Source organism: Pelecanus crispus, chromosome 9 (genome assembly GCF_030463565.1).
Source record: "Pelecanus crispus isolate bPelCri1 chromosome 9, bPelCri1.pri, whole genome shotgun sequence".
Classification (NCBI taxonomy): Eukaryota; Metazoa; Chordata; class Aves; order Pelecaniformes; family Pelecanidae; genus Pelecanus; species Pelecanus crispus.
Genome location: NC_134651.1, coordinates 21,072,573 through 21,098,395, shown reverse-complemented (window position 1 = coordinate 21,098,395; position 25,823 = coordinate 21,072,573). Strand labels below are relative to the sequence as shown.

At 42.0% G+C, this 25,823-nt stretch overlaps 1 protein-coding gene across 5 annotated transcripts; it reads right to left on the bottom strand.

The window, feature by feature from the left end:
• Nucleotides 1-1,180: 1,180 nt before the first annotated feature.
• On the bottom strand, nucleotides 1,181-25,823 carry SERPINE2 (serpin family E member 2). Of its 5 annotated transcripts, XM_009477842.2 has the most exons (11): nucleotides 12,853-13,010; nucleotides 11,410-11,684; nucleotides 10,679-10,699; nucleotides 10,073-10,192; nucleotides 8,670-8,897; nucleotides 7,391-7,588; nucleotides 4,657-4,855; nucleotides 4,414-4,514; nucleotides 3,316-3,402; nucleotides 2,677-2,760; nucleotides 1,181-1,858 (listed from the first exon to the last, which is right to left on the bottom strand). In XM_009477842.2, the coding sequence occupies exons 1-11, from the start codon at nucleotides 12,855-12,857 to the stop codon at nucleotides 1,821-1,823; spliced, it is 1,356 nt and encodes a 451-aa protein (XP_009476117.2). In that variant the 5' UTR covers nucleotides 12,858-13,010; the 3' UTR covers nucleotides 1,181-1,820. The 5 variants fall into 5 exon arrangements, with proteins under 5 accessions (XP_009476117.2, XP_075572239.1, XP_075572236.1 ...); XM_075716124.1 differs by lacking the exons at nucleotides 10,679-10,699; nucleotides 12,853-13,010 and adding an exon at nucleotides 25,786-25,823; XM_075716121.1 differs by lacking the exon at nucleotides 10,679-10,699 and having other exon boundaries at nucleotides 12,853-13,009.

Genomic DNA, 25,823 nt, shown 5'->3' with positions numbered 1-25,823 from the left:
TTTTTTATTTGCCCCCCTCCACCTTCCCCCTGCCTGCATGGCTTGCTTTCCCTTCAATGAGAAAGCAAGAGAACTAGATCATGCTAGTTTCTCCATTTGCCTCGCGTTGAGCACAGCAGACCTAGTCCTCAGCACGCAGCACCACAAGAAGGCATGCAGCAGGAGCACTCCTCTCCCAGCTTATGAGGATTTAGTGGTAGGCAGCTAATACATCCCATAAAAGACAGCTAGCCAGATTTATTCTTCTTGATGTTTGTAGTGCTTAAGCACAAAAAGAGAAGCCAGCATTCAGAGACAGACATTATTCCTATAAAGCTGTTTCATTACTCCCCTCCCCCTTACTAAGTTAGCACCTATGCATTTTCTGTGGCAGTATATTATGAGATCCCATCCTGAGTTCTCTACTGGGTTAGGCTGGCCATCCACGACACATTCAGGTATTTTCTGCTGGAACCATTTTCACTTCATCTTGTATTCTTACCTGACAAAGGGGCTCAATACTCATTCATCTTCCAGCTTGTGGATACATGCAACAGTCATCTACTTACACCAGGGCTGAGTCTGTCAAACACTGCAGGAATTTCCCCCCATAGACCACCATCAGCCAGCCTCCTCTCACTGCAGGTGTGCCCTTAAGAGAAGCAGCTAATATAAAAAAAATTTACCTTCCCCATCCAAATCCCTCAGTTGCCACAGGAGCAGTACAACATGCTTGCAAACAAAGAACCATCTGTGACAAGCCAAAGGGATTTACTGCTTATCTTTTGAAGAGTTTTACACTCAGGCAAGTCCTGCAAGGGGCTGAAGATATGCAAATGTGCATATAACCTACACCATAGGGAGGAGGAGGAGGAAAGGCCCCAAAGGTGCACTGAGATGTCCTCACATGGCAGTTTGAGCAGTAACTTGGGCATAGCAAATACAAAGAGTTTGCTCTTCAGATACTGAACCTAGGGATAATTCATCCACAGCAGAATGACTTCAGCAGAAAAGATAATCAGCGGCAAGCAGGAAAAAAAAACAAAACAAAAAACCCAAAGACACCCCCCCCCCCCCCCCCCCAAAAAAAAATCTCACAAAACCACCCTTCTTTCACTTTTAGAAGGAAGTCTCAAACAAGTATTTCACAGGGCTCTGGACCCAAATACCCATCAGCATATCCATGATCCACAACATTGACTGTTCATAATGCAGTTTTATTTTTTCCTTTGTACAAAAACAAATATAAAATTTAAATCCAATAGAAAGTGTATACTAGCAATGACAAGTTTACATTACAATAAGACAGGACAATGCGATGTGTATCTAACACCACATTAGTTTTAAAACTCTCCGTGATACATGCACTATATAAAATAAAAATTGCTAGAACTTTTAATCTATTTCTACCAAGAATATCCAGGTACCAAGATACTCAAGAACCAAAAGGAATCTTGATAGGTGGTATCTACAAAATTAGACCTTTTCCACACACAAGAAGAAACCAACATTAATAGAAACATTTATCATTCTTTGTTAAAATCCTCTCACAAAAGCCATACATAAAATTCTTAGTAGATACAGAAAAAGCTCAGAAGTTTGTTAGAATAGGTAACCATTCAGTAGTTTAGAGAATCTTTTAGACATTTTGAAGAGATACTGTAGTTTTCAATCTGTATTTTTCCCCACAAAGGCAGAACTATGTCGACTCCTGTTTCAAAACCTAGTCAGTGGTTAAAACTAGCTCTTGAGTGAAGTCAAAGAGTAGTGTACAAAATATTTAACAGAACAGGGGTGTGTCACATGAGTGTTTACTTCTTGAAGAAAGTTTTTTTCCACATTCAAGGTTTGTTTATTTGTCCCATAAACAAGATTGTACCTGAGGGATGAAACAAAAACAAGGATTACCATAGTCTGTAAATACAGTTAAACTTTTCCATGAAAGCATGAAGTCCACAGAGCACAGCCAAGCCACCCTGACAGTCTTGTCTAGCCTCCCTAAAGTTTGTGAGCCCGGGGAAGTGTATGTTTGGATAGGTGTCCAGCTCATATTTCTAGAGACACATGGTTCTGTTGCTCTGTGGAGCCTCAAGATGGGGACTGCTGCCAGGAGCCTACTCTTCCCCCAGTGCTGGCAGCTGCATCTTGTTCCCTACTAACTAGCTCTCTATCATCCACATGTCACTGCAAAAAGTAGATGAGTTATTCAAAGTCACTGGTGCAGCTCTGCTCTAGGAGAGTCAACCCATACTGCAAAGAAACCATGATCACTATGTTTGAACACTCACTTCTGCTGACAGCAGGCTGGGGCAACACCCTAGATCCCCAAAGCCCCTAATTCTAGCCTTTGCCCTAGCACTATTCTACTGTCCATCAGAAAGCTGTGTCCTATTCACCAATTCACTATCAGTATTATAGTTATTTCCTTTCCACTCAGGGGAACCATGAGCATTAAAGACTGTTCTTTTGTACCCATAAACCTGCCATGTGTTTCTGTTAACTTGGCAGCCAATACTTATATTTTTTCCTGTTCTGAGTTGTATTCCAAATGAAATAATCTAATATTAATGGCATAAAAACATACTTGCAGGATTTTTTTAAAGCAATAGTTATTCAGTAGCTCCAGACTTTTTGTCTCTATTGCATAGCTGATATTCAACTTCTAAGCAAGAAAAAGTACATACAAACGCTGCTTACCTGTAGGATTGTGCCGGATGAAAAATACAAACGGCCTGTCTACTATGAACCAAGGAGGGGATGACCTGGCTATTAAAATTGCAGCTTGCAAGAAAGATAAGGTTTGAAGTTAGACAAAGCAAGTACCACAACACACTATATACTCTATCAAAGTGAAGTTTCTTAGTGTGTACTAGAAGCTTGCATAGGTAAAGATAAATGCCTAAAACCTACCAACTTCACATTTAAAGCCACACAGGTCACATGTTATTCTTACAGGAACTGTATTAAAAAGATGCAACACAAGACCCACAGAAAGCTGAAGGAAGTCTTGGGTTGTCACCCAAAGGATGTAGTAACTTAGTCCTCCTCTTTGCCACTGGGATAGCCAGGAACATTACATTGGTGGCCAAAGTGTTAGCTATTAGAAGATACTTCTCTAGAAATAAGCCTGTTTATATTTCTTAGATTATACCAATGGTCTGATCAATATTGGCAAGTTGGTATTTTCCTGAGGAATTACATAAAATCCATCAACTGATCTGATCTGAAGTTAGAGCATGTTCCTGCAATAGTCTCAAAGTGGGCTATCTTGGCTTAGTGGTATAGCCTTCTAATATACTCTTCCTGAGTCTGACAGTTATCAGTACAGTTGCTTACTCGTTGCTGCAGAAGCTTTGGTTCCATCTTCACTAACTTCAATTTTTGTCTTTTGCAGAACATGAGATACATGAAGACCTTCTGTTCCTGAAAAAACCAAGGAAAACAGCGCTGTCAGTAAAGCTAACTGCAAGAGGCCTGAAGTACCCTGTAGCTAGCAGCTATGCTAGCATGGCTAAGAATAATAAAAGCTGGTACAATCCTGCTGAAATCCTGCAGCTGCAGTGAAGAACACTACTGGTAATATCTTTGAATACAATCACTAAGTTAGTAATTACAAAAAATAGGGAATAACCTATCCTACTCCTCCCGCCTCCCACATTTACTAGGTTTTCTTATTCAATGGTTTAAGTTAAAAGCATTCACTTGCTTTTTTAGTTTTAATTAAACAAATGGCTGAAAAAATATGCTATCTGAAGTCAAGTTACACTCCTATTTATCTCAATGTCAGGGGGGAAAAAGCACTTAGCAAGACACCTTGCTTTCAATGAAACATAGGAATTTGTTTTCAAATTAAGCCAGCCCAAGGCAGGCTTTTTTGTTAGATCTCTCTGTACAAGCTAATCAGTAGTTTAATGGAAGCAGAGAATAGAAATAAGATGACATTTTAGGGCCAAGAGTTCAAAAAATGTCTACACCCCATTTTCAGATACTAATGTTTACAGCTCTGGTTTGGTCCAGTCCCTTAAACTGGGAATTTAGTCCTTGAACTTTCCTACAGCTCAAGAAAAAGTCATGAAACACTTCAAGGAAAAGTTAAATACTGGAGTTGCAGTACTTGCTACAGTCTAAGGTACGGTATTGTTAGAAGTCCTGCCATAGATTTTTAGACCATGCTTGAGACCTTCAGGTTGTAATATCAAATCTTAAGAAGCTGACCAACATGTTTTACTGCTGTAATGCAAGACAAGGGGAAAAAAGCCACTGCAGTGTCCAATAGAAGCAAGCAGCCATGCTCAGCTGGCTACAAAATAGAACTTAGCTCCAATGTCATGGTAACACTTATCCAGGACAAAACAGACAACTGCATTGGTACACAGCGCTTTATTCGGTGCCAGAAGCTATGAATAAGAACCACCATGGATTAAAAAACCTTACTTGTTATTTTTGCAAAGTTTGCCTTTGACTGGTCAAACATATCTGTAATACCAAGTGCTTTCAGAGGGTCCTTTAAGTCTGTTTCTGCTACTGCTGTAAATCTAGTTGGAACAAACAAAAAAGAATGCATCAGTATTATGCAGGAAGTTGCCTTAAGCACTCTGTTTCTCTTATATCAGAGGATATATATATACACCCCCCCAAACATTCCCTGAACGAGAAATGGATTATATTAGTACTTACTTAGGTAAAATAACCTGCACTCTTTTTGCTACCATGGTGGTCATCCAGCTTCCTATTGTTTTTGTGCTGATGTGGGGAATGATAGCAGAGAGCGGCGTTGTGCTTTCGGTAGGCAGAGCAATCAACATGCTTATCATTTCACCATGGTACGGCAATTCAATGATATTATACCACAGCTCATTCGGAGTACTTGTAGTGCCTAAAAAATAAGCAAAGCTAATGAGCCATAATTCTTAGAGCCTTAAATCTCTATTTTACCTTTAGACACCTACTGCTATAAAAGTCTGTTAGGAAAGCTTTGCCCACATCCTAAAACTGACTCTAAAAAGTCACAGACTGCCTGCCTTCCTGCTAGGCAGCCCTTCAGAAGCAGCATAGGCTCTGTACAGATGCTAGTGTGACAAAAAGCACAGACAGGATGACACCATGAAGCAAATACTCATTCGAGTTCAATATGCATACTGTTTCCCAGACAAACCTCAGCCTAGATTGGCAAGCCAGCTATGTTAGAAATCGCCAGGTCTGTGAATCAGCTGGATCTCTACTTCAGAACTCAGCAGTATGAGAACTGAGCACTGAGAAACAAAAAGGAAGAAAAAGCAGTAGACCATTTCCAAACTGAAGAGATCTCGTAGACAAGCTTTTTTTTTCCCAAGAGTTCTTGGAAGGGCTCCTGTTGAAGTAGTCTGTTGCATTTACTTCCATCTTCTTGCTTAGTAAGGTACTCATTAGGAAGCAGTCTTAAGTCCTTCAAGGTAGTGGAGAGCAGCCACTTTGAGGCAGTGCAGGAAGCCAATTAGATGAGAAGGAGCGAGATAGCGACACCTTTGAGTTACAGCAAGTGCCAGGAAGACTGTCTTTGAGCAACCCTCCTTTCCAAGTTCCCTTTGGTTACTCTGGGATTTCTGGCATGTGACAGGGAAGCAAATACTTTTTATAGGCGTTTCAAGGGAAAACTTGTCAGTTTAACTACAGACAGAGTTTCTGGGAAAGTTTTTGGATAGCAGTAAGATCTTGCTATCTTTTCCCTTTCTTCATGTAAGTCTGCACTTGTCAGCCCAAGCTGAAAATCAACATCTTCATTAGAAATTTAATCTTGTTGCCAGAGCCACGCAACCTGCCTTGACTGAGCTTATATTGCTAGAAAACTGTCAGTACTGTACTTACTTTGCAGGAATTGTGTCAAGCTTGGCAGTTTGATTATTTCCTTTTATTATGACAGTGGTTCTCAGACAAGGGCCTACAGATCAAAATACTGGTTGCATGTGTCAGCTACAGAGCAGTAACAAAAGGTAAACTGTCCAACAGCGAAGTACTACTTTCCTGATCCGCTGTGTGCTACTATCATTACTACCAAGGCATATCAAACAGGAGGGGAGTTCATCTTCACAGCCAACTGATGGGATTTAAGATGCTTAACAAATTTAAACTTTTAAAGATCCCTTTGCAGGCATAAATAAGATACAAGCCCTGCGTTAGGATATCCAGAGATACCCAACCTAAAACGAGTCCTAGCTCAGCAGTATTTCTCTTATTCCTTTCTAGCCTCAAGAGCTTTTCTAGCTTAAAAATAGGCCAACATAATGGAGTTTTTTACAAGCATCAGAATCAAAAGTCAAAAGCCTTTAAGATAATAGCCTTGCTAAAGCCCATCCTAAGTTACAAACTTCTTTCAAACTCCACAGATAAGTAGGATACACTGCAGTAGGCTTCCCTACCTCCCCCAACTCACATTTTCAGCAGTTATCTCAGAGTATTACCTCTGCTCTAATACATGCGTTTGGGACAGAAAGTTACAGCAGTTTACTTTAACACAAATCTACTAATATTAGTTGAGCGCTACTGACAATAGAACTAGGCATTTTTAAATGCCTTTTAAATGCTTTTAAGCACAGTGGGTCTTTTCTTTTTGGATTTATAGCAAGCTGTATTTTCAGGCCCATTTTTCAGACTGTATTTAGCACACACGGAAGTGAGTTCCAGGCAGCACTGCCCTCTTTTTTGGAAGGATGCAACAGAAGACATTATTTTATCAGAGCTTCAATCTTACTTTGACCAATAAAATCCCCATAGGGCTGCAATGCTGAAGTACACTGTCAGTCACATGAAGCTGCCCATGTCAGCTCTGAGAGTCTCTGATGGAAATCTGGCTGAACCTGCTGAACTTCTTTTCACTTCACTCAATTTGAATTTGAAGAGCAGCTTCACACCTTGAGGGATAGAGCCAACATACTAACCCTGTGCTCCTCTGGTTCCCACAGGACTGGGCACTGTGCAAGTCCCATTTCTTCATTATACAGTAAAATATAGATTGATTCTACTCCAATCTCTTTCATACACAGCTCACCACCAGATAAACCTCAGGCTTCTGTTCCTCTTGGCAGTTTTCCCTTTATTCTTACCCCTTAAAAAATAAGGATTTTTCTTACTGCAAAGCTGAAGTAACACACCAAGTTCTCAGTTTGGGTGCTTCAGATTTTCCTTTTTAAAGACAACAGGATAAGGCAAGTACTTTGACAGAGTATTCAACCTTAAGCAACTGTTAACTACCTTGCACAGCAAGCTCATCAATACCTCAGCAGTACAAGATATTTCTGTAACACAAAGCCTCTTACATCAGCTACAATAAGCAATACCATTAAACACTAATGTACAGCAAACTCTTGTTTCAATTGGAAGGAAAAGAGCAAATTTTACAACTATTGTTGGTGATAGTGGGAGTTACTGAGCTTACCACAGCGGAAGATAGATAATTGGGACAGCATCGGAACTTGGTAGGTCTTCCCATCAGCTCCATAAAATGGGCGCTTCTTTGTATTTTCAGGTCGAAACCGTGATTTCCATAAGCCCTTGAAGTACACAGCGTTTACTAGAACCAGTCTGGTCAAACTGCCATCAATATCATCTGGAGCTACAACCTGATCAATCATACCTAGAAGAAATAAAGAAAAGTCTGAGTATTAGCTGTCATAACACTGACCAACTGTTCATTAAGAACCTGAAGCACGTATTACTTTAGGCCTCTTGATCTGTGAGTGTGCCAACTCCGCATGGGGCAATACATTTGAGGTTCATAAAGCCAATGGTATTCTTTGTCAAAAAGTAAACCTTTGGGATAATTAAAAAACAAACGTATCTTGCTAATCAATAGACTGATGTTATAACTAACAGGGCCTTAACCTTTCTAGCATGTAAGCAGATCTAAGACTATGTTAGATTGGTAGTAGTTTCAGCTGAAACACTTCCCCATTCACACACTGCTCGCAACATTGCTATGCGAAACTGGTGATGTGGTAGAGAAGGAATTTGACAGCCTCATTTCACAAATACCACATCCAACATCATTAACATACTCCTCGCATCCAGGAGGCACTGGTTTTAACTCCAAGAGATACCAAACATAGTTCACCTAGACTACGAGCATGTTGCAAAACATGATCTCTCGCTTTAGCATATGTAAACTTGACAACTAGATGCCAAGAAGCTTGAACCATGATGAATTCTGTCAAGGCAGGGTTAATTAAAAATCCTCCACTAAACATGAATGCTAAGAACATGGCCATATCATGCAAGAGTTTAGGGCAGTAAGAGCAAAAGCTGAACTGCTCTACAGTTTTCCACAAGTCTGATTTACTGACTCAAACATCCAAGCTGCTTGAAAGCATCTTTTATGTTTGAGAAAGCATAGCTCTAAGAGAGCTCTGCTTGGATTTCTCACCAGTTGTATGAAGACAAAGAACAGTAGCAGCTCCCCTGATCCCATGGGTAGATGGACACACGCACTATACACACCCCTCAAGGCCACCAGACAGGCACATACATCTGCTGGGGCAGTGAGACTGCAGATTCCTGGCCCACCAGCAATAAAACATTAGACTAATTGGCCAACTTAAAGACAGCTTTCAGCTGCAAGGCAGAACTTTTTCTACCTCTCCATCTTTCCCCATTATTTCCATTGAAATCTGACAGGTTTCAGACCCTGCCATGCACAAAAAGCACTTGCCAATACTCACCCCTTGTTTCATTTTTCACCCACTGGTTGATGGAATCACATGCTGCATTTGGGTCCTCAAAGTCCACACTCTTGACACTGCACTGAAACACCTCTTTGTTCCTTGTAACAAAAGGCACTTCCATTTTAAAGCCACTCTTTGCAAACACTGCATTAGCAATTGTAACAATGTCTTTATTCTTTTTTGAGACTATGAGCCTGTTTATCTTCTTTAACGCTTTACCAACTCCTAGTCGGAAAGAACAGCAAGTTTAATTTAGAATAAGATGATGAACAAACAGTTATTTCATATGCAACTATTAGTGACATGAAAGGTCAGACATTAAGTGCTAGACTAGAAAAGGAGACCAAAGCACGCATTCTGAGAGGCCTTCCAAAATACCCATTTCTGATCTCTCACCTTGAAGAACACTACTGTTTCCCAGAAAAAACATGACATTCACTGTGATGCCTGCTGCCCCTCTAGCTGTCTGCTCAGATTGGCACAGACAGTTCTGGCAACAATACTGAGGTTCAAGTCTTAGTGTGGAGCTACTACCCATGCTCTTCCACAGAAGAGATTATTCCAAAATGTATTTCCTATTATACAAGCCCAGGTCACCTCTCAGTTCTGTGACAGTGACAAAGAAGTCAAAGGCTCAGCCTGCTCACTCAGACCCAACAGGTCTGCAGGTGCTCTTGAACCTCCAAGTGCAAAGCAAAAGTTGTTTTCTCACCATCCTTCCATTCCATTTACTGGAGAATAAAGGAAGCGGTCAATATTTCAATAATAAGGTTCAAGTCAAGTCTTGGTTTCCTTAAAGACTAGGTCCTGGCCTAAATCAACTACAAGCAGGACTCAATCCCTTAACACATGAGCTTGCCTTCAAAAAAAAGGAAAAAGGGAAAGCAGTAGGTTCCAGTGCTTACAGTCAAGATCCTTAGGACCTGAAAGCAGCTCATATCAAGTACTTGCTAGCTCCTTCATTGTATATGAGAGAAGGCATATGGCAGCACAGAAGAACTGCTATGTTCACCATACCCAGTTCTCCCTGTTGTTATGGCTTTGAGTGAGTGCTTGTCTACACAGGGAAGCTATTGCCAGGCAAGTAACTTCATGTTCAACCATTATATTGAACAGGATCCTTGGGTGGCTGTTTTTACAGCAGTTATTAATGGGCTCCCTCTGTTTCCCAACACAATTTAGGCAGAAACATTTCCAGACTGCTTCCTTATGTAGACGAACTTGAGATAAGAGATATGAAGGGAATAAATTAGTTCAGTTATTTTCTTAGCTGCATATAAGAAAAAGCCTCAGATGGCTTTGCTGTTTCATGTACCATAAATGCTTTAGCAGTACCGTTTGTATGAATTTCTACATGTTCACTCTCCAATATTATGGGCAAATTCTTTTGGAGAACATACCATAACAGAGGTTCTCAAACTGTATTCTGTGGACCACTGGTGGTCCACGGAGCACTTGCTGGTGGTCCGGGGAGAGCTGGCTGGTCTCATGATGCTGGCTCTCCTCTTTGCTTCCAGCTGCTAAATTGCATTAAAAGACAGCTAAAGATAAATTAAATACTTTCCAATTATTACCCTTCCAAAGAAGCAGTTGCTGTAGTTGCCAAGGGACTGTAAGGCAATCATGAACAAGAGCAGAAGAGATTGTGCAAAGAGATAGGTATCATCCCACAACAAGTCTCTGTAACAAGGTACTGGCTACCTTCTAAGGAGTTTGAGAACCTCTGTGTCTCACAGTTAGGATTAGCAAGTCTGCAGGCCAAATAAAACCAGTTGATATAATGCTTCAAAATTTTTGAAAGTACTTTTGAGTACTTTTGAATTTTGAGCATTCAAGTGTTCCTAAAGTTGATTATCCCATGAAGAGATTTCAATCTATAACATTTAGATCCTAAGCTGACAAATCATTTTGCTGTACTTTAAACCCAGAACCAAAACAGCAAAGCAAATGAAGACAGGATGGCATGTTATATGACAATACTGCTCAAGATTTAAATGTGCACTTACCTCTTGGAGGGTTTCCTATTCCTGGAAGGAAGGCAGAATGCTGGCACTAAGATGTTAAGTCTTGCTGGCAAACACTCACAAAAATACTCAGCATGCAAAGTAAAGCAGCAAGAACCTTCAGCCTACACCCTCTCGAGGGGCAGACATTGGCAGAGGAATATAAACACAGATGCATGCAGTGTCAGGCACAGAGACAAGCAGAAACGGCTGTTTCAAGAAGAGGGCACTATAAGAACTACAGATTCAGGGATATCCTGACAGCAGAAACACAAATGAACAAAGCTGAAGAGCATCAAAGTGAAAGTATCAATTGTACAGTTAGAGTTTGCATTGCTTTCAACGTGGTGACAGGAAATATTCTCTTGCCCCGTTATCTAAGGAGCAGTACATTAAGTGCTGTTCAGTACAGCCTGAAACAGGGTACTACAGCCTTCCTGCATAGTACTGGCACTGGACCGCCATCCACGCTGCTCTGGAAAATCAATTTTGCAAGGACAAAGGCAGTTCTAGCCAGGGCTCTGAAGTCATTAACAAAGCTGCTTGTAAGCCAGCTCAAGTATATGTACATGTCCATACTCAAATTGCCAATTAACTTCAAGTGTGTCCATTTTGTGCTTTAGTAAACAGAGTTAATTGGTGTATGATGCAATCTACCACACTTTGAAAGCCATCTCAAAACAGCATGAAGATTCTGACAAAACACACCCCAAAACACCTTAGGAATCACTGACCATTTACACTGTATCTCATCATAGTTGTCAGCTGCTTCTTTGTCTTGCCATCAGCACCCAGCTGCAACACCCCCAAGACTGATGCAATCCCATGAGGAGAAACAACAACATTGTCCTGAGGCTTAGCTTTCACTATCTGATTGAAGACCTGGATTCCAACATCAGAGCTAAGTTCTTCCAGAGGATAAAAACTGAACTGGGAACATACAGATGTTAAAGTCCCAAGAACAAAGATAAGTGGGAAGTGCCAGTTCATGATTTCTGGTTGGAGATACCTGTAAGAGAACAAGAGGGGAAAGTTAAGTCAGCTTTCACAAGTACAGCACTTATTTTCAACTTAAATTCTTATTTACCTAAAGAGCAGGCAAGTCTTGCACATGATCCACACACCATTCATAGAACTCTGGCAATGGGACTCTCACCTGCATTTTGCTGCTACCAGTATTTTAGGTCTAGGGGTTTCCAGAAGCAGAGATAGCCATAAAATAGCTAGATGTCAGTGACTATATAACAGAACAAGAGCCACCAAGTTGGGAGACTACCTCCCACCACAGACAAGTTCAGTTAGTTTTGTGTTTCAGTTAAATGGAGTCTTGACATTCTATTTTAACTGCCCTTTAGGATAAATTAGAGCTAAGAAGTCTTGTGGTATGGTCCTTGCCCACTAAGATGTGATACACAGTACATTTTAGATCATTTTCTGCAGTGAACAGAAGCACATATACATATGCAAACAGACCTTCTGTTGTGGGAATTTACACCTGCCTAGAATAATAAAGGTTAGCTGCATAACTAGCATTTTCCATTATGGGAATATAGAGGAAGACTTTTAGATTTTAAAATGCAAGGTTAAGTTTGGATTTTAGCCTGTACTTTTCCATTTAAGAAAATTTAGCAGCTAATGAGTACAGAAGGAAGTTTACATTCAGAATAGGCCAGTCTTCATCTGCAGATCTGACACCTAACAGAATTCAGTATCATTACACCCATGACCTCCTAGGAACTGAGGCACAAGCAGCAGCAACAGATTGTTCAGGACATCTCAACTGATTAGAGAACCAAGCCCAAGTCTTAAATACTGGGTACTGTAACTACTAGGCTGTATTCCCTCCTCATGGAAGTGTATTCAATCCTTTTTGTTAGGGCAAACAGGTAGTTACAGGACTAGTCATACAATAATCTCCTATTTCATGAAATTCGGTTCCCCGCTCACCTTTGAGAAGTTCAATCACAACATTTTTATTTTAAGGCTTTTCAGTTGCACAATTCAAGAGTCCTGACTTCTCAGACCAACAAGCAAGCCTGTTCCCCCACTGAGCTGACTTTGGTGCTCCAAAAACATGCTTAGGTGTTAGTCTCTGACATGCTGAGGAGTCACCTAGTTCACTGAAGGCTGATCAGGCTGCAGAAGGTACACAGCCAATCAAGATGTCATTTACGTACCACATGCAAAAAACCCAAAAATAGGTCTCTCTTCCCCTTGAGCCCTTTGTTCAGCATTGCACACTTGCTCTTCTGGGTCCAGCAGCCCCTGAGGTGGAGGCCAGCAGAGACGCAGCATTTACGCAGGGAGATCATTTCATGCGAGGCATTATTCACAGCCACCTCCCACTCACATGAAAGGGCGTACTGCACCAAGGAGCTCTGCCATTGCACAGCCTACCTACGCTGCCAAGTTCAAACCATGCTGGAGCACTTGATTACCAGAAAACCAGCTGGTGTTTGTACAGATTCATTTAATCATCTTTTAATAGCATGTACTTTAACTGTGCTAAAACACTTGAAAGTAACAAATACAGCATTTCCACTTTCTTCCAAACCATTTCAGGGGACAGAATTGGCTTTGTCAAAGTTTGCTGTTGCAGCACAGAATAAACCAAATGCTGAGCATGAAATAACACAGGAGTTGAGACACCTTTCTCCCCACAACCCAACTGTTAGTATAGCTGTCACCAGTGGAACCTGTCAGACTCATTTAAGTTATGCAAGAAAAAGTGAAAATGCTGTCCTACAAAGCAGGTTAACAGCCCGCCCACTAATTAAGTCTTTCCCATCAAGGTACTAATCCCCCAAGCAGTTTTGGAGTCACTGAAGTACAATTCCTTCCAAAGGAGCTCCATACCAGCCATCAACTGGCATTACTCAAGCTTAGTCTTAAAACTATAGTGGATTTGGTCCGCCGCAGCTGAGACCTGCAGGAGGAAGACCCAAACACCGGCTGACCCCACTGAAGTGGGTTACCTGAGTCCCTTCCTAGATTTGCCCTGCACCCCACACCACTGGCTACAGCAGGAAGCAGTCATGGGGAGGACCAGCAGCCTGACATGGAAAGTGAACTTATACTTTTTTTATTAAAAATAACTAAAATATAAAAAAAATAAAAAATTAACAAATATTCTTAAGTGTTCTTTGATACTAGCACAAACCAACCACCTGAAACCTCTAGTTTTGTTCTTAGGGGGGAAGGCTTCCCTCTCTCCCAGGCAGCAGGTCTACACCAATGGCAATGCTGCCTTGCAGGAGGCAAGTGTGGCTTGCCACTCCAAGAGAAGCTAGGGTTTGGGTTTAAGGGTTTTCTTTGGTGGTTTGGTGACCATCTTTTCTCCCTACTCAGAGACCCAAGGGGCAGTTTAAACAAAAATTCTTAATCCCAATATTAATCAGACTTTTACCTTTACCTCGTACCTTGGCAAAAAACCCCCACAGCTATTAGAGATTCTTAGTAGGTACACTTACAAGCAAGCAAACAGTTAATGTTGGTGCAATACAGCCTGTCCCATGTTGGTGCAATACAGCCTGTCCCATGTAGTGATGGAGGCCAGGGATCATGACAGACAACACAATCACAGAGCACACAATTTGAGCTGTAATTTGAAAACTCTCCTTTTGACTGAGGCAGCTCCACCTGATCCAACCAGCAAACCAGAAGAGATTGGGATATTTTGAGTGCTTCTACCCTTGACACATTACATTGCCAGGAGTATATTATGGGGGTAAAGACAGGAGTGACACTTCTATGAAACCAAATAAAACAACGTTTCATTGTCATTTATGTACTGCATCTGCACAAGCCTAACTGGTCAGACATTTCTCTTTGCCTTTACCACAATATATTGCAAGTCCCAAGTTTCCTACTTCACTTGTGACAGCCTCTGGCAGACTCAGGCTGACAGCTACCAACAGCCTTACATTTTCCCCATGACACATGTGTGAAGCCTTGTCAAAACAACCCAACTCTGCTGCCAAGGCCACTACTGCAGAATTTTGGTTTTGTTTTTTTGTTTCAGGGAAAAAGTATTACCTCTTGCACCTGGTTTCCCCAGAGGTCTCCATGCTTGCCTAACCTCTCCCTCCTGCTACACACCATTAAGGCGTTGGTCTCCATTTTAGAGCACAATCTCTAGCAGACACCTACTCAGTGAACCAAAGTTGTACAGTGCTCAGAGCACTGTACAAGAGTAAAACTGCTTTTAAGCATTAGTTAGAGCAGTCACTTCTTGGCTCTGCCATGCCCATTGCGTAGCTTAACCAGCTAACTGAGGAGCTCATTTCAGCTTCAAGCAGAAGTGGCATTTGTGTTATTAATGCTTCTGGCATGGATTTCAGTATAGTCAACTTCTATGCAGTTCAGTAACAAGAAGTGCATTTGCATATCCTGAAACAAAGAAACAGCTTAAGTACAGCACAAGGAGAAAAAAAATCCAAAAGGATGTAGGATGTGTAGGATGGGAAACAGTTGACCTGCTATACAGAATACCAACAAGCTTTCAACAAGCTTTCACAATGCTGAAGCTAAAAAATTAGTGATAGTTAAATTTTAATCTAATGCTTCAGAAAGCCAAACAAAAATACAAGCCAGGCATTTCTTTGCCTATGACCTTTATATTTTTTACAAAGTTAACTGAGAAGGAGGAAGGTGTATAGGCAAATTCATTTATATAAGCGTGGGCTTTTGAAAGATGCTGGACTAAAAAAAAATCCCTCTTCAAGGTAGGCTGCCTGTTTCTTAGATTGAGAACTTAGAGGAAGGACATCCCACAGCTTAAACTCCTAAACAGACAGAATACTGACACTGACCCAAAGAAATGCATCTAGAGAATAAAAAAAACCAAAAAGCAAATTAAATTTGTTATGCAAATCCAGTTCTTAACCCTAATGCTAAAGTTTCTGAACAAAACAGATGAGTGTCATGCATTCAGCTGTGTAAGGGATGCCCTGTCAACAGCAAGCATACCAAGAACTTCATTACTCCACCTGCCTCACTGAGCAGCACCATACCAAGTCCTGTACACCATGCTAAATTAGTAGTTACTACCTATGTCTAACTGCAGAGCCTAGTTTAAGCCACTGGGTATTTTTAGACAGTTAGTCCAGCCAGGCACAGAGCTCTGGGGAAGGCAGGAGAGGAACACTACAGCGTGTCATATCTGCACTGGTAGTTTTGTGTTGTTTCATGACAGATGAAATGTCTTCAGGCTACCAATATCCAGATGACCTCAGCCTCTAGCCAGTGTTGCAAACACTAACCATCGTACATACTAGGCAGCGCACTCAACTCTCACTAGGCTCAGCTATTCAGATCACCCACATAATGCTTAGTTTATGTTTTTGGCTGAAGTTATTATGGAAGTATTTATGTCACAGAGGCCACGATGCTTTCAGCCTGCATTTGCAGAATGCTTGGTACAAAAGCAAAGTTACATTAATACAGACTGTTTGATCTGGGTCTAGAAAGGCATTTGGTGGAGCAGGGAGAAGTTACATCTTCAGCCACAGATGCAAAAAGCTGCCGAGCCTGGAGATCCTCCTAGAGGAAAGAACTAGCTTAGGAAGGACTTTGTTTTCAGAGAGCCAGACCAAGCTGTTGCACTTGTCCCAAGAGAAAGAGAAGTTAGTTTGGCTCAAGATCAGAAGCAAAAACATGAGCTGAAAACACACCCAGATTTAAAATGTGAGTTGGAGAAAAGACCTGTCCCAGAGAGCCTGAAGAACATTTTGAACTTAATTGAGGACGAAATAGTGAACTGGCCATAGATTTTTAGGTACCTGTACCAACTGCACTAAGTACTGTATGTATGTTAGTATCCTACGAGATACCTCCAAGCATTCATTTTGAAGCCTCACTTCAACAGCAATAAGGTATAACCCAAAAGGCTCATTCTTACAGCTGCAAGATGGATTCTGCAGCTTCTTTAAAGACATATCGAGCATAAGGAAGTTTAGACACCAGACTTCACTTCTGTAACCAGAACAGCAGCAAGTGAGCTAAACAGAGTAAAACTAAAAAGCGGAGTCTTGCAGTATTGCTGGCCTCACTGTACCAAACCCAAAAAGCTCAGAGCCCATGAGCCCATGTGGCAGGTACTGGGCAGCCTGTGTGCCCAGAGAAACTTAGCCTGGGGTAAGCATTTGGGGACTTCAAGTTTGAGATGTTGATGTTTCCTTGTCTGTGCCATCTGTGCTACTAATTTAAAAGTCTTATTTCAACTGACATGTGAGCTCAAAGAAAGCAGTTTTACTTGAGGCATTTAACTAACTCTCTCCAGCAGGACTGAATAAATACTCAACCAAACTTGTTAACAGTCATTTAAGGAGCTGGCTGAGCACACAGCAATTGTTTCTCCAAAGCAATGAGACCACTCTGGTTGCAATGGTAAGGTCACATGCAGAGTCTTGTTTTTTCAGACGATGTACTCTTGGCAGCATATTACAACACTGAAGCCTGTTGGCAGGCTTCTCCTCTCCCCCTCACAGGTGTTCACAACTCCCCTTCTGCCCAAGCCTCTTATATCCCAAAGCCTTCAGCATCCTCTCCTACCACGCTGCTTGGCCTACATCTAAACACGCTTGTGTTCAGAGCAGCAGGATCCACAGTCTGAATGCAGGTGAGTTCAGAAATGGCTTCTTCTGCACAACAGAACTGTGAAATGTTAATGTTTCATCTCCCTCCAGGTTTTCTGGTACATCCTGAATGTTGGCTCTTCCCTGTCATCTAACAACTCCTTCCAGTGCTTTCTGCTTTGAAGTAGTGAGGAAAAACCCCACAGACATCCCCATAGATACAAAAATAAAAGGCACATTATATCAACATGTCAGGTCACATGAAAGACATCTAACACAAAATAGATTTTTTTATTACTCAATTCCTGGAAGGTTTAATATATGCAGAGCATTACTAAGAAATGGTGATTGCTAGCTTTTAAACACTTTTAAACAGCTCAGTACTTAACACTGCTCTGAAAAGGAGTAAGTTACTGTAAACATGAGATAAACCTAACTTGTACACAGAGATAAGCTAGAAGGTTTTTTTAAAAACATTTTGTATGTTAAGATACTGGTCTGACTTCAGGGACTACAGCCAGTGTTGCACACAAGTGCAAAGAGCATGGTACTGGTTCTGAGGCTTTCTTCTCAACCTTAATCCTTTCTCTGCTATTTCTAATCCCCTTAGTTTGTCAGTGCATTTGTGTTTGTTTCAAGATGGACTGTCTCCACCTGGAATGCCTCCCTTTCAGCTGTATCCAACCAGCCTCCCCTGCCAAGGGGGAATTTCCCAGCATAGCACCAGCTGGTAAAACTGGCTGGCCCCAGACAGGAACCATCTCTTTGTCCAAGTACAGCTCCCACATGAGCAGAAAGTTAAGAGTTTAGTGCTTCTTTATGAAGAACCCTGACCACCACTTCTTGGGAATTTCTGTTCAGCATGAAGAATGGACAGACAAGCTCCATCTAAAGTTTTCTGTAGCCTCATGACTAGCATCTCCTGTTCATAAGCCAGACTGATTTTCTCACAGGTATCTATCTTCTACAGTGTTTGGTGGTGGTTCATGGTAGTTCACTGCATGATGTGATATTGGTCTTTGTAGAGTTGACCAGAGACAGATTGTGATTTCACCACTTAAGTTGTAACCATACTACAACTACACAAGCACTATTCAGAGTTCCAAGAACATAGATAGGCATTTATGCATGATTTGCTTTTACTGCCATCCCTCATTTATAGATAATTAAAAAGCCAACTTTAGCTCTGCTTCATGAGGCAAATACAGTTTGCTGATATCACAGGGCAGGGGCCTTATGGAGACAGTTGTGGGACTTCACAGTTCTACCACCATTTTCAAATTTTATCTGTGTTCTCTCATTACAGTAGGCTCAACAACTATTGTTAAAGTTTGTGTTATTTACTCCTGTATTTAAAGCAGAGTTTCCTCAGCCTTCTCTAAGATCTATTATCAAGTCTTACAGTATCAGGAAGATTACAGAGAATTATGTTTTCAATTTACTGGTGTCCCTTTATTAAAGAAGTGGTTTTGTTGATCTGAAGTTCTTTATGCAATGTGGTTATTTTAACATAATGAAGAAACAGCATGGGACAGTCAGCCCATCATGACTAATGCTGCAGAACCAGTTTCCCAAAAAGACAGCAGCACAGTAGTGTTTCACAACATGGCAGTGAGGCTATACCTTCTTGCTCTGTATTCACCCCAGTAGAGAGAATGATGGTTCAATATTGGATTAAAACATTTGCCTAAAACTGAGCAGCAGGTTCATGACCTAGGCTCCCACTTTAAGTTTTTTTAGTGGAATAAAAGCCTTGTGGAACCACAGTTCCCACATTTACGCTACATTAGCAATGCTCACTATGCAAGTACAGGCCCATTAAGAACCAAAGGCAAACCTACAGGATTGCAGCCTCCCATTAATAAGGTACAGGTTATTAACTCTTTGGTAATGGGCTGCATAAGTACAGATTTATGAAGTAACTCCACAAGGTGCTGGACTAACAATGGCTGGTGTCTTACCAACTCAGGCCCCTCTCCACCACCTTTCCCTTAACACCCAGTTCTGCTATAGTATTTGACCTTCTCTTCTTCCTAAAAGAATATTAAAGGGAAACTCAGTACCCTTATTCATTTCCTCTTGTTGCAGGACTCCTCTGATACCAGGACTCTTGGACATCTACACCCCTGCAGAGCAAACTGAAACTTGCTCCTTCTCTCCCCAGGTAAATTTGAGCCTGCTGGCCAGTGACATGTGCCCCGTCTCCTGCACATACCAGGCTCAGAGCTTAGAAACAGCCTTGTGGAGATGGCTCCATGGCCACTTTGAGACTGTGGAGAGCTGTGCTTGGAGCAGGTTGAACTTCAAGAACTTCCCATACACATCCTTCTTCAGAAGGGTTAAGCTACTAATACCTGTAACACTCAGACCTAGAGAACTGTCAAGCAAAGGAAAAAAATCTTTGTAAAATAAAACAAAAGCTAAAGACATAGAATCAAGCCCTCAAACCAATAGTGAAAGTTTCAGTAGAGCTTTGACAAGGCATGTGAGTTGTTGCAGAGTAGAAGATAGATGATTGCCTTCAGATTCTACATGTTTTAGGTTTAGTTCCCTCTACAAAAGAGGTACTTGTACTTCCTATTAAACCACACCCTACAAAGCCCAGTTCCCATCATTCCACACCCTATGGTTCAGTCTGGGTTTACAGCACAACTGAAAATGGGGTTTTGTATGTAGCAATAGTATTTTTTATACTCCTGGGAAGCTAAGAGAGATGGCAGGATGTATCAGCCACATGATATCTAACCAAAGCCTATGCATGCTTTGGTTAGAGATGCCCAGCTGGTAACAAGTAAGAGACAGGCTCTTAGTCTTCCAAGTGGCCTTTAAGAAACCCCACTTAAAATAATGCAAGTAATTCAATATTACTAGGTTTTTACTTATTCTTCCTCCTGCAAGAGGTAAGGTTATGGTAATAACAGTGTTGGCAGTTCTGCCGAGTTACACAGTTGCATTTGATACACTCATATCACCATAAAAATAAATTGGAACAACTTCAGTATTCTCTGTTCATCATAAGAACTTTCATAAGAACTTGTACTTACACAAGCTCATTGATATCCAAGACCTGAAACTTAAAGCATTTGTATCTAGGGAATGCTACCATCTGACAAAATACTTGGGAGAGATCAGGAACACTGTTCCAACCATTTACTTCACTTGTGGTCGGGAATCCAGAGTGATAGGTGACTAGCCTTTTATTCATTCATCATACTGTACAACATTTATAATCAACAGCTTCCTATTTGCAAGTGAATTTAGAAACCCTGTTCTCATCTGAAATACTAGATAACAAATGTAATTCTTAAAATGTAATGTAGCCAAGGATTAAAGTTATTAATGTCTAAGATAGAAAATATATATTTTTTTTAATCTCTAGGACAGCATCAGCAAGACGTACTTAAGCTCACAGAAATATCAGACACTAGTTTTTAGTGGCCTTTTCTCAACCATTTCAGAACTAGCTTACAGGTTACCCAAAAAGGATAGGGATATTTACATTTTTCTTTACAGCATACAGACATTTACTTATATTCATCTTTTTCCCCTCCCTAGCTTCAGAAGCACAACCAGCCAACCACAAAAGCCTCAGAAGTCACAGATGCTGTAAGGATGCAGGAGTCACACCCAGTAAGGATGCAGGAATGACGCATTGTGCTGGGAACCCTAACTGTATACACAGATAGGCACCTCCCTCGGTCATCTGCAAGAAGACTTATATTAAGCAGTTAATAAAAGAATTAACAGCTATTTAGAAGATCTGTATTTAAGAAAACAAGCTCTTTTCATTAATCTGACCTCACCTCCAATTAATCCCACTGGCTTTACTACAAGTTTCTGGAAAGGCAAGACCTAAATTTCCATAGAAGAAGGGACAACTGAATATGAACTCTGCACAAGAATCCTGCAAGAGCAGGTCATGACCTGGTATATTAAACTATCTGATTCAGTTCAGATTGAAAGTTTGTAGGCTGAGTTGTGAGCTGCGTTGGCTGAGAAGCCTCAGCGCAGTCCATTGCTATTTCTGTAATGCAGATGACGAACCTCAGCAGAGGAAGTAGGCAATTAGCTGGGAAAGTAGCCTCTTAAGCTGAGCTGCCAGAGCAGCTGGAGGCCTCAAGCTTGCTTCATTGCCGAGAAAGCTACATGAACTATTCCTTCTGGAAGAGGAAGGTATATAGCAAGAGGGAGACATATAGCTAACAGATAAATCCACCAGCTTCTACACAGGATTTCTTAGATTGCTTAAGGATGTAAAGTAAGAAGAGAACAGAATGGAAGAGGAAGAGTTAGAGGTACATTCAGTTCTCCTCTTGTTTTTGTACCTGTAACTTGTCAGAGCCAGTGACAGAGACTGCCCCTCTCCTATTAAAACAAGAAACCTCAAAACCCACTCACAACCTTTGGCCAACAGAAGCTTACAGTTCAGACCAGATGACATAGCCATCTCAGAAGCAGTAAGGACCATCACTAAATATCACAGCATGCCCTCCTGCAGGAATAGATATTTAAAGTTCCAGTTGTTAAATAATAAGAAAAGCATTTAAGAAGAAAGCTAAGCTTGGTTAAAGCAACATAGCTGATGAACATGAATTCCTATCTGCACATCAGCTGAACCAAGAGAACTAGGATGTACCAACATTTCTCAATACTGCTGCTGGACACCCCAGGATGATTTATAACTGTAGCTTACACTCTGTTGACAACTAGTATTTTTCACAAACAAGCAGTTTCTACCTACATGCTGAGGCCACTACATATATACAGCTTTGAGCAGGGTTTCTTCAGTTCAGAACTCGCTGGTAATCAGTCTTGATGCCTTCCATAATTGCTCTCGTAGTCCCAAGATACTAAAAAGAATTTCAGGCCACTGCTTCTAAAGCCCAGGAAGAGAACAGGAGGCTGCCTGAAGCACATGGTTTACGTCACGTTGCTGAGTATGGCCAGCAAGACTGAGATTTCCACCATAGGGAGATCAATCCACAAGATGAATATGCTTTCATACTTAAACCGCTTTGTGGCATACTTATCAGACCCCAGCATGAGTCACCTCCTGATTTCAGCCTGGAAATATAAGCAAAAGCATCTTTCTGGCTATTAAAGGTGAACACCAGACCACAGACAAGATACAGTAGCTGCCAAAACTCATGTGTTTCCACAGACACTGCTCAAGAAGAGGTGCTAAAGGATAAATAGAGCATTTCAGTTAGTACTTAAGTGTATTTCAAGGCTATGACAAACAACTCAAACTATGGCTTATACTAGCATTGCCACTAAAATAGCCCCAATCTCTTCCTGTCCATGATCACTGCCTCCAACTTCAGCAGTTACCTCCTCTATGCTTGCAGAAGTATTCACATAGTTGAGTAGTGAACTAGATTCTAGCACTAAAAGAGCACAACGCAGGACAGCTTTTTTCCATAGCATGCCAGCCTAAACATTTGTGTGACTACAGCTGTAGAATGCTATCACCTTTATTTTCATCTCTCTCTGGTCTCCTCCCACCCCATCATTTTAACCATTGCAGAGGAGACACACCTTAACATGTACATGGTTGCACATATTCAGCTTTCTCATTTTCACACACAGAAGCAATTTCCTTCAATAAAAAAAACTTTTCATATTTTCATAGTTCTCTAATTTACACTGTTAATCTTTAAATTCATAAGTACGTGATTGGCTACTCCATGCTACCTGCTTTCAAATGCTAAGAGGCAATTCTCTGTATCACTCTGCTTATTCAAAAGTTGTTTATGGTTAGTATAGGTGCACTGAATTACACGGTACTTACGGGCTAGTACTTTGCTGTAAAACACAATTTGTAAGTTATGTCACAGGTGATTGGGAGGATGCCCAGAGGCATGCAAAGATGACTGCATTCAGCAACACTTTACAGATTAGTGATGATTAATCCATCTTTTCCCTGACTTCCCATGTCTAAAGCCTTTGGCCCTGAAGAATAGTAGAATCCAGTTAACAGACCAACTAACTGGAAGTGTTTTGATGATTACACTGGATTTCCCCCTAATTAATATTACAAAAGCATGCTCTCATGCATGCTTGTGATTAAGCAATCCAAGCAGTCCAGACAAACCGAACTCCAGCTTCCAAGAAAACCCTTCCACTGAACCTCAGCTTTTTCAAGCATGAGCACCGCAGTTGCCTAGCAAGAATCAAAAGCCTCAACTGGCTGCATGAGCCAAGTAGACACTGAGCCCACCACCACCAAAGCAACACCAATCTCTAGCCAATCTTCTGAGCTGTTCCCTTATTGTAGAGGTATGTAATTTATACACATCTCCATTTTAATTCCTAGCAATAAGGCAAGGTGGTTATTCTTATATATTTATATAAATACACACACGCACTTCAATCTGGTCTAAAAATGCCTAGTGCAACTTACTGGCCTCACTGCTTGACATTTTTCTGCCTAACAGTATGCTGTTAAGAAGTTTAAGGCCTGGAACACGCTTCTGGCTGTGCAATTTAGAGACCCACACTAAAACTCTCCACATTCCACTAAGACACGCTATTCTCCTGGTTGTCAATGACAACACCAAACAGAAGCTTCAACACTTCTGTATATACCTTGAGACAAAACCCACTGCAGATTTCCAGTATTTTCTTTTTCGTACTGACATGGGTTGATATCACCTCTCACGTGAGGTCCATAGAGCTATATATAGACAACTGTCTATAGTGATGGCCACATCACCATCCAAAGCAAAGATGAGGTTTTTATGACATCCTGATAGCAGATGCAAGGGTAATGTCCACATAAGCAGCTTTTCAGCATCTTAAGAGCACTGATGAAGTTTGCTGCCAGACTGTCTGACATACAACTTGTCCATAATTGTAAAGAAGCTGTGGACTAGCATTCATTACTCAAAGTTTACTCCTGTGCGAAACAGCTGCTATTCTCACAAGTTTAATCACACCCCATAAAATGCTGAAATTCCAAGCTAGCACATCTTACACATATTTGAATCAACCTACTTAATCATTCTGCCTTTATTTGCGTTGGTCTTCACCTCACAGCTTTGAAGGCTCATCTGATCACTCAACAGGCATGCAGCTGCTTTTCACTTTGCTCATGGATTTCTGCAGCTTCTCCCCTTTTTCAAAGCTACACAACAGTACAGTTGCTTACACCTCCATACATTTTGTGAACAGTCCCTACAAAATCAGGTTTCTAATGAATTCCTGTGGAGAGCAGTGAGTAAGACATTACTAAATGCTTGCACAAGAGAAAGTGAAAGGAGAAGTAGTAATTTTTCAGTGCAGTGAAAAAAAAAAAAAAAATCAGTCTACCAGGTTTCTCTTTCAGGAAGTTGCCCAAGAATGCCATTAAAACCACAAAAACCAAACCATGTTTCAGAATCATATGCAGGCATGAGAAAGGAGGAGAGACATAATTCACACCGAGGCCTCTAATCCATAAGCAGATATTCTCGAGTTTTAAGGGAAATCTGACATTTTAACACCTATTTCTTAGCACAATGGTATCCCCAAAGGTTTTACTTTTCTGAAGATCCTCCTGCATTGCACAACACTGAGCCTAGATACTGAACACCATTTTAACCAGGAGACAAAAGCCTGTCTCCTGAGGTGTACTTCGCATTTCCAAATCCTCCCAGAACTCAGTACATGAAGCACGCTCCCACATTATTCAAAAGGGAGCCAAGATCCGAGTTTAGCCAACCAGTTCTCTGCTTCAACACACAATTTGATGCCACCAGCTCTATCCAAATCCTGGTTCAATAACAGCAATACACCCTTTCCTCCCCAAACTGCAACGGCTGTAAATACTTCTCTCCCATTTCTCTATCACTCGAGGTGTAAAGAAAAAATCTGTCACTAACAAAATTATGACTTCCGTCTCCCCCCACCCCCCTTTTTAGTTCCAGAGAAGCAAGCGCTCCCTCATAGCGGACAGCAGACACTAACGAAGTGAGCAACTTGCAGCGCTCCGGGTGCAGCCGGTGCTCGGGAAGTGCCCCCTCGCTCGCAGCCGGGGGCGGAGCGGGCTCCCACGCCGGCCAGGCTCGCAGCGGCGAGGCGGCCTGTCCCGGGCCGGCGGGCGCCGAGGATGGAGCCGATGCCAGCGGGGAGCGGGCGCTGGCAGGGCGCAGGGCTCCCAGCCTGGAATCCCACGTCTTGTTGGGGGGGGGAGGGGGGAACCTCCTTGCTTTCAAAACCACCAACAAGAAGAAAAAGACCCACCACGCCAGGAGCACCCACTCGCGCCACAGCGCCCACGCATCCGGCGTTGGGAAACTTGTGGGAGCAGGCAAGAGGCAAAGCGCACCGAAGAGCCCGCCGGCACCCAGGATAACGCGTCCGGATCGACCATCTGCGGCCAGCGGCCTCCGGGTTGTCAACAGGGAAACTTTGGTGCACGCCCCCGCCCCCCGCGGAGCCCGCACGCCGCCCCGGCCCCCCCGCTCCTCCGGGCGCCAAGCGGCTGCCCCGGCCCCGTGTCCTCCTCCTCCTCCCCGCGGCGGCATGGCGCAGGGGCCAGCCGGCCCCGCTCACCTCCCCTCGGCGGCTCCCAGCCCGCTCCCGCCGCGGCA